Source organism: Octodon degus, unplaced genomic scaffold, assembly GCF_000260255.1.
Source record: "Octodon degus isolate 3935 unplaced genomic scaffold, OctDeg1.0 scaffold00184, whole genome shotgun sequence".
Lineage (NCBI taxonomy): Eukaryota > Metazoa > Chordata > Mammalia > Rodentia > Octodontidae > Octodon > Octodon degus.
In genome coordinates, this window is record NW_004524760.1 from 200,159 (window position 1) to 208,333 (window position 8,175).

General features: G+C 51.2%; 2 protein-coding genes across 7 annotated transcripts in view; one reads left to right on the forward strand and one right to left on the reverse strand.

Moving 5' to 3' along the window:
• The window catches only part of Gpha2 (glycoprotein hormone alpha 2), a 54,313-nt gene extending 51,187 nt beyond the window's left edge, over positions 1 to 3,126 (forward strand). For 5 of the 6 annotated variants that reach the window (XM_023703925.1, XM_023703926.1, XM_023703928.1 and 2 more), the window contains 3 exons: positions 2,343 to 2,445; positions 2,571 to 2,755; positions 2,855 to 3,126. In XM_023703925.1, the coding sequence (XP_023559693.1) occupies positions 2,343 to 2,445; positions 2,571 to 2,755; positions 2,855 to 2,956 (390 nt within the window). In that variant the 3' untranslated portion in view covers positions 2,957 to 3,126. Of the gene's footprint in view, positions 1 to 1,827; positions 2,069 to 2,342; positions 2,446 to 2,570; positions 2,756 to 2,854 lie in introns of those variants that run through there. The other variant, XM_004643733.2, reaches the window with a different exon arrangement.
• A 10-nt stretch (positions 3,127 to 3,136) lies between these two features.
• Ppp2r5b (protein phosphatase 2 regulatory subunit B'beta) overlaps positions 3,137 to 8,175 on the reverse strand; it is a 9,342-nt gene continuing 4,303 nt past the window's right edge. The window contains exons 7-14 of the mRNA XM_004643734.2: positions 7,218 to 7,277; positions 7,004 to 7,112; positions 6,285 to 6,338; positions 6,162 to 6,212; positions 5,917 to 6,036; positions 4,646 to 4,773; positions 4,306 to 4,407; positions 3,137 to 3,923 (exon numbers count right to left, since the gene is read on the reverse strand). Coding sequence (XP_004643791.1) covers positions 3,776 to 3,923; positions 4,306 to 4,407; positions 4,646 to 4,773; positions 5,917 to 6,036; positions 6,162 to 6,212; positions 6,285 to 6,338; positions 7,004 to 7,112; positions 7,218 to 7,277 — 772 coding nt within the window. The 3' untranslated portion in view covers positions 3,137 to 3,775. The remainder of the gene's footprint in view (positions 3,924 to 4,305; positions 4,408 to 4,645; positions 4,774 to 5,916; positions 6,037 to 6,161; positions 6,213 to 6,284; positions 6,339 to 7,003; positions 7,113 to 7,217; positions 7,278 to 8,175) is intronic.

Consider the following 8,175-nt stretch of genomic DNA (forward strand, 5'->3'; position numbering starts at 1 on the left):
AAGTAGGTGCTTTAGACCACTGAGCCATCTCTCCAGCCCCCAAAGGAATTACTTTTAACCATTAGAGGGTTTTTTTTGTTTTTTGTTTTTTGTTTTTCCAGTACTGGGGATTAAACTCAGTTCCTTGCGCTTGCCAGGCAAGCCCTGATTCTCCTGAACTATCTCCCCAACCCACTTTTAACCATTAGAGACATACAGTATTAGAATGGGCTAGCCTGTGAGGTGATGAACCCTTTCCAATGGTTTATATACCCCATCACGTGTCCCCTACCAGAGGGGATGTAAGGAGGAGAAGCTGGGAGTTGGACTACTGAGGTCTCTCTGAATCTCCTTGCTGGGCCACCTCTGCTTTGACAAGAAAAAGAAAGGAGGTAGATAGTAGGAGGGATTGGCAAGGGAGGACCAGGACCTGAGCCGAGGAAGCACCAGCGGGGAAGTCCTGGTTTTGGTTTGAGATTAACAACACTGGGAACAAGTCCTCTCAAATTCTGTTCACTGCCCAAGGCTGCTACCCCAAGCATGATCTGTTAGCCAAAGTTGCTGAAAGGCACAGCTGCAGGATTTGAAGATCTGAGTGCTACAGTGAAGCCTTGGGAAGTTTCTTTTCTCTCTAGTGATTTTCTGAGCTCGAAAAGGAGGGGGTAGAATTTGGTGTGCTTCACTATCTATAGGGAACCAGCTAGCTCTGGTGCAGGGAGGTCATGAGGCAACAGTCCTGAGTGGGACTGCCCAGAACAAACCCAGGCTTCCTTATGACATCTACTCTGCCCAAACCTCTAGCTACTGCCAACTATGGTTTCCTCCCACCTTGCTACATTTCTGTGACCATGACTGCACTGCAGATTTGAGTGCTACACCAGCCCAAACATTGACTAGCTGTGTAACTTTTATTGAGACTGGTCTCCCCAGCTATTCCAGGATGACCTTTAAACTCACTATGTAGCCTAGGTTGGCCTTGAAGCAGTGGCGATCTACCTGCCTCAGCCCTCTGAGGCTGGGATTATTGGGGTGCACCACCACTCTCAGCCCTGTGTGACTTTTAGTAATCTTCCTTCTCTGAGCCTCAGTAGCCTCACCTATAAAACTAGAGCTTCCCCAAACAACCATCCTTTCTGAGGTTGACAGTTTTAAGCTCTTTTATTTTTATTTTATTATTACTATTATTATTTTGCAGAATCGGGGATTGAACTCAGGCCCTTGTGCTTGCCAGGCAAGCACTTATTCTACTGAGTCATCTCCCCAGCCTTTAGGCTGTTTTAGAAACGAGTCTCTTGTTATTCCAGGGGCTAGAAGGACCCTGTCGCTTACAGCCCCATTCTATGTCATTGACCAGGACATAAAAAGACATCCCTTTGGGGCCGGGGAGATGACTCAGTGGACTAAGCGCTTCCCTGGCAAGCACAAGGGCCTGAGTTCAATCCCCAGTTCCTCAAAAAAAAAAAAAAAAAAAAAAAGACATCCACTTAATGCTGGTCTGGAGGCTCTGACATAACTCATTTCCCTAGGCCTCGTGGCTTTGTACCACTCACCTGTGATTTCCCGTCCAGAAAGATCTGGAAAGGGATTCTCAATCTCTTTGGTCTATAGTCAGTATGAGACAGCCAGGTTAAATTTAGTAATTCTAAGCCTGGGGGGTGGCAAGGGCCTGAACAGGGAGTACCATGCCCAAGGTTTTGCCCAATGTCATACAGCAAAGAAGAACCAGGTGGCCAAGAGACTTGACCCCTCTTCCACAGCAGCATGTGCCACATATTCCACCAGCCCCTGGACATTTCACTACATCTTGCTTTCCTAGCCAGGGACTGTTGGCAGCTTTTTAGACAGAGGGTAGCAGAAAGCAGCAGAGTCCTCCCTGAAGACCATGTGTCAGAATAGGATCTCCCAGGTAGAACTGCTCTGAATCCTCAAACTGGGAGGCAGCCTCCTCAGAAAACCAATCTCTGAGAGGGCGTGGCTCCAAAATACCCACTAATAAAACCCTGGAGAGCTGTGGCCTGCAGTGTGGAGCCAGCAGGAGGCACTGGGGTCCTGCCAGCCATTCGAGTTGCTGGTGGTTGCTGGCTGATCGGTGAGTTCCCTGGGGCTGGAGGCCAGAAGCACGGAGGGCATGGGGGTGTGGGTGAGGACCCTGCAGATGCCAAAGGGTGGAGGGAGGACAATATCTGCAGTCCAGATAGTTTAGGAAGTTCCAGGGGAGAATCACAGAACAGAGGGCTGACATATAGGTCCCAGCCAGTGACCTCAATCCAAGGCAGTCAGGAAACAGCCCCTCCGGATGGGGCTTGTTTACTTACTGCAGGCCCCCAGAACTTGCCCAGCTCCCTTACCACCCACCTTTTCAGATGCCAATGGCACCCCCTGGAGCCAGGTTCCTCTGCTTGCTGGTCCTGGCAGTCTCTGAAGGTGGGAGTCGGGAGGTAGCTGTCCCAGGCTGTCACTTGCATCGTGAGTACTTCAGGGACAGGGGGTCAGGAGCAATGGGAGGGGACAGTTAACAGACTGAGACCAATCGCATCCACATGGAGGCAGCCTTTGCAGAGGAGCATCTTTGCTTGCCTGTTTCCTTGCAGCCTTTAATGTGACAGTACGAAGTGACCGCCAAGGAACCTGCCATGGTTCCCATGCAGCACAGGCCTGTGTGGGTCACTGTGAGTCCAGTGCATTCCCCTCCCGGTACTCTGTGCTGGTGGCCAGTGGCTATCGGCACAATATCACCTCCATCTCTCAGTGCTGTACCATCCATGGACTGCAGAAGGTAAGGGGCACTTGAGCCCAGCAGGGGTGCTTGCTTGGAGGAGACAGAGGCTCCAGGATGGCCCAGGAGCAGGACCAATGTGGACTCCCTCTCCCACAGGTGAAGGTGCAGCTGCAGTGTGCGGGGAACCGGAGCAGGGAGCTTGAGATCTTCACAGCCAGGGCCTGCCAGTGTGACATGTGTCGCCTCTCACGCTTCTAGCCACTAGTTCTAGTCCTGCTGTCCACTTGCTGTGGGATTGTTTAAATGAGGAGCTACTTCACAATGACCACCTCCTGAGAAGAGGGGTTTCTGCCTCTTCCTCATCTCTGCCTGACCCTCCTATGCAGTCTCTTGTCCCTTCCCCTCCTTTTGTCCTTGCCCCTAAATAAAGCAAGCAACTCTTGAGTTTCTCTCTTTATTAAGTCTACCCCCAGGCAGCAGAAGAGGATAGATTGTGATTACTGTGACCCCCCGCACCCGAGGACACTGTGAATCTTTTCTTGCCTGTGCCCTCACCCCTCCCCCTGCCCAATAAATAAAAAGGGGACAAGGAAAGACAGGGCGAAGGAGTAGAGGGGAGGAGAATGCCCCAGGGCCAGGACAGTGTCTGTGTTGGGGGTGACCTGGGCAGAATAAATAGACCCCAGATCCCACAGTGGAGATGAGGAAGGATGTGGCACCCACCTGAGACAGGGCAGGTGAGGTACTGTGAGACCTAGCCCTGGGCAGGAGCAGGGTGGGAGCCTGCCTGCCCCCAAAACCCAGTGCTATGGACAGGCCAGAGCCCTGGTGGCAGCTTCCCAGTTGAGCCTGCCCTGGTCAAGTCTTGCCACAAAGGGCCTGAGAGTTCTGCTGCCAAGACCACCATCTTGTCTTCTTGTCTCCCCAGTGCAAGCTGCCCACGCCAGGCTGGCCAGGGAGTCCTCAGGGCCCACACTGGCAAGGCCAGGGCCAGATGTGTGCCTCTTGGGCCCCTGGGCAGGAGAAGGGATGGAGGGACTAAAAGCTCTGGGCTTAGCTTCTCCCCTTCTGGGGGCTCTAGCTCTGACCCCCACTGGTGGCCACCTGCGGTGTGAGCCGCTGGAGAGGGGCCTCCCTGGCTCCCTGGGTCCCCTGTAATCGGCGCAGCCGCAGCTCCTCCAATCCTTGCCACAGTTCCTGGCGCTCCCGGGCCTTCTGCTGCTCCCTGAAGAGAGAAGGTGATATAGCTGCCTCAGACAGGGCTCCCAAGTCAACCTCCCTCATCACCCCCTGCCGCTAAGGGTGAGGCTCGGAACCATATCGTACAGCAACTGTTAGGGCAGCACTGAGAGACTGCTCCCAACCTGTACTCATGCAGTACACGAGCTGGTCTGGCTGTGGGGAAGGAAGCCACAGAGTCACAGCAGGGTAGTCCCTGAGAAATACTGGGAAGAAGGGCTGGAGGATGCAGTGGGAAGCTGGCATAGGATGGCTCAGCACGTGTATGAACATGAGGGGGAACTGGGGACACCTGACTGAAAGCTTGGGGAATTCTCTGTACCCTTCAGTCCCAGGCCCAGACTCTTGCTCTTCTCCCCAGCACTCACTGCTGCTTCTCCAGCTTGTAGGAGGCCGTGAGCTCATCAAACAGCTTCCCATTCATCTCCATGAAGGTCTTCAGCACATTGTAGATCAGAGAGACGATAGTTCTTGGCATGGTCAAGGGAGGGGTTGAGGTGATTTTTAAAACGTTAATTTGGCCTTACCTCCCTCTGGCATTCTGTCTGTCCCTGCTCCCTACAACATCCACATCCCCAAGCACCTCAGCACCACTGCCTCACTTCCCTCTCAGCCCTCAGCCCACCCTTTGACACCTTCTCTGATCTTCTGCAGCTGGATGGGCTTCAGGTCCATTTCTGAGGCTTAGATCAAAACCTGGGCACTCACTGATTCCAGTGCTCCTTGGAGACTTGGTAGAGGGTCCCAAACACAGCAGGCAGCACAGTGTGGCAGTTGTCCTCAATGAGGCTCAGGATATACTCATTGTTCCAGAAGTACAGAGCCCGCTCTGCAACCTGGGGCAGGACGGTGGCAGATGGAGTGTCTGTGTGCAAGGTCTGGTATCTAGCCCTGCACTATCACCACACCCCATCATGAGGGCTCACTGACCCCTGGAGGAAATGAAGTGATAAAGAGAGCCCTCAGGCTGGGGAGACAGCTCTCAGCAGGCATAAGTGCCTGCCTGGCATGCACAAGGTCCAGAGTTCGATCCTCTGTACCACAAGAGAGAGAGAGCCAGCCAGCCCTGGGTTTGGAAGCCAACATTTGCACAAATCCTAACTTCACTCCAGACACTAACATGCCTATGTGACCTCATAAAAAGCATTTCACTGTGCAGCCTCAGATGGCTGTAAAATGGGGCTAATAATACCTTTTTCTACTAGATGTTTTAAGAATAAAATGAGATACTAGATATTAAGCTATTTAAGAGAGTGAAATATCAAAAGTTCCCATGAGGAAGAACAGATTTCACTGCAGATATGATGCACAAGAATGGGAGAAAGGGCTGGGGAGATGGCTCAGTGGAATAAGCACTTGCCTGGCAAGCGCAGGGCCCTGAGTTCAATCCCCAGTTCCACACACAAAAAAAAAAAAAAAAGGAGAAAGGGGTGTAGCACAGGCTAAGAGCACTTGCCTAGCATGTGTGAGACCCCGGGTTCAATAACTATCATTATAAAAAAAAAAGAGGAGAAAGGGGAAGAGTGTGACAGAGTCAGGGCATAAATGCAGGAAAGTGTGTTACAGCTAGCTGGGATGTGTGCAGAAGCCTAACTGGATCCTCAAAGGGGAATAACAAAAGCCGTTCACAAATGGGGCAAAATGAGAACAGCACTCCTTCCCTTCTAGATCAATTAACCAAACATGTTTACAGTCCTGAACCCTTCAATTCTCCTCACTAGTCTCTGAAGAACTTGTTGGCCCAGTTTACAGTTAAAGAAACTTTATCAGATTCGGAGAGATGAAGTGTTTTGCCCAAGGCCCCTCCAGCAGCAATGAAGGTATCTGTGAGTCCCACCCCAGGTGTTCTGATCCTAACTAAGCCCAGCATCTCCCTATCATCAGACCCAGAGGACAAGATGAGGGCAGAGAGAATGTCTGGTCAACTGGTTAACCTTCCCAGGTACAGCCCACCTCACCTCACCCATGTCCATCCCTACCTGGAAGTGGGGGCTGGAGACACAGCGAGCCACCTGCTTGAAGAGGGGCTCCTGTATCTTTACGAACTGGGAGGGCTCGATGACATCAAGAATCTCTTCCATCTCCCCCAGAAACATCACCTGCAGTGGAAGGAGAGGGACCACAGCTCACATCTCCCCTAGAAACATACACACACTGTTGCTTGCCTTTGGGACGTTGGGCCCTTCCCACCTCCTCTGGTGGGCATCAGAAACTTTCCTCCTACCTCCTTCTGGGTGCAGGTTTTTGGCCAATATTTGAGCAGCCCCCGGATCACCTGTGTGATAAAGGTAGAAAGGAGTCACGCCTGCAGAGTGAGGGGTCTTCCTTCCCCCCAAGAGATACTCACATGCTCTGTCAAGGTGGCATCCTTCTCCAGGAACTGCACTACACAGTATGCCAGCTGCAAGAGGCAGAGGAGAAGGACTGGGAGTCAAGAGGGGACAGAGTACCAGGTGGCTGCTCACTTACTGCCTATGACCCCTAGTCTCCTGGCCCTGACTGCTACCCTGGAAGCACAAGCTACCATGTGTAGGATGTGGGGGACACAATGATGACTTCACAGAGAACATTCCACAAACTAACCATTGGTAATTTTGCAAAAGGATCCCTAATAGATTCCTATAGTCTGAGAAGAGTAAAATAAAATTATATATATAATTATACATATATTATATGTAGATAATTTATACCATATATATATATTCTTGCTATACAGCTCATATCAGGCTGGCCTTGAGCTCACTTTGTAGCCCAGGCTGGTCAGGAACTTGAAATAATCCTCCTGTCTCAGCCTCCAAGTGCTGGGACTACAGGTATATGCCACCACACCTGGCTTTTTGTGACTATAGAAGGAGAAGAGTTTCATTCTATCCAGGTTAGGGAGAGAGGGAAGGGGCTAACAGAGGTCCAAGGTCAGCCTTCAAGGGATGGTGGAAATTCTCTAAGGTGGGTGGAACGGAATAAGTACAGAATGGTTCCTGTGAGCGTCAGGCTGACCTCCTGGGCCCACCAGCTACCCTGACTGGCAAGAGCACCTGCTGTGGCAGGACCAGGCCTGGGCCTCACCTGGGCGTGAAAGACAGACAGCGACTTGACAGAATGCAGGGGGATCAGGACACGAACCAGGAACTGTTTGTGCTCAGTCTTCAGGGGTAGTGCAAAGCCATTGATGATGCTGGGAAGAAACAGAAGACAAGAGTGGGCCTCAGATGACCAGGTCATCTGAGGCCCACTTTCTTCCCCACAGAATCCTACACTCCAGCTGAGACAAGGCAATCACCTTCCTAAGATCTCCAGCAGCTCGGCCACGCCATTGAAGTGCTCTAGTTCATAGATGAAACTGCAAGGGAAGAAAAGAATGCAGGAGGATCACAGCCAGGAGGCAGGTCCAGCACCCCAACTGCCCACCCACACCTGCCTGCACATCTATCCATCCCTTTCTCTCAACCCAGTGGCCACCCCCCTGGTGTCCCAAACCAAGCCTCACACACTGAGCTTTATGCCTGCACCCAAAATCCCCTTGACAGCCCAGCCACCTTTGCCCTGACTCTACTACCCAGCACAGTTTTTTTATCTTCTTTTTTTCTTTTGCAGTACCAGGGATCAAATACTAGGGCATGCTATGCAAGTGCTTTATCATTAAGCTACATCCCGGGCCCTTTTTTAATTTTGAGACAGGGTCTTGCTGAGTTGCCCAGGCTAGCCTTGATCTTGCAATATTCCTGTCTCAACCTCCCAAGCAGCTGAGGTTATAAGTGTGCACCAGCACAGCCTGATTCTCTTCTTTTCCTCCCAGCCCACAGCACTCTACCTCATCCACTCTACCTACCACTCAGTCGGCACCTAGCCCATGACCTTCACTCTTCATACACTCAACCAAAGCAATGACAAACACTTAGTACATCTGCTCTGTACCTTGTAATTCTCAAAACTCTCCTGAGATGTAGGGCGTATTAAAGCCATTAAACAGATGAGGAAGTCAAGACTCAGTGGTTAAATTACACTTGCTCCAAAGTTAATGAGTGGGGAATCTAATGGACTCCAAGCTCCAGGAGGACTCAGATCATGTCTTACCTACTTGCCTGCTAAGGAACAATAATGGCTAAGGTTTCAGTCACTGGCTAGGGCCAGGAACCATAGGGTACTTGGGAAGCACTGTCTTATTTTACCTTGGGGATGGTCCCTGAATTAGTTCAGACAACATCCCCATTTCTTTCTTCTTCTTCTTTTCTTTATTT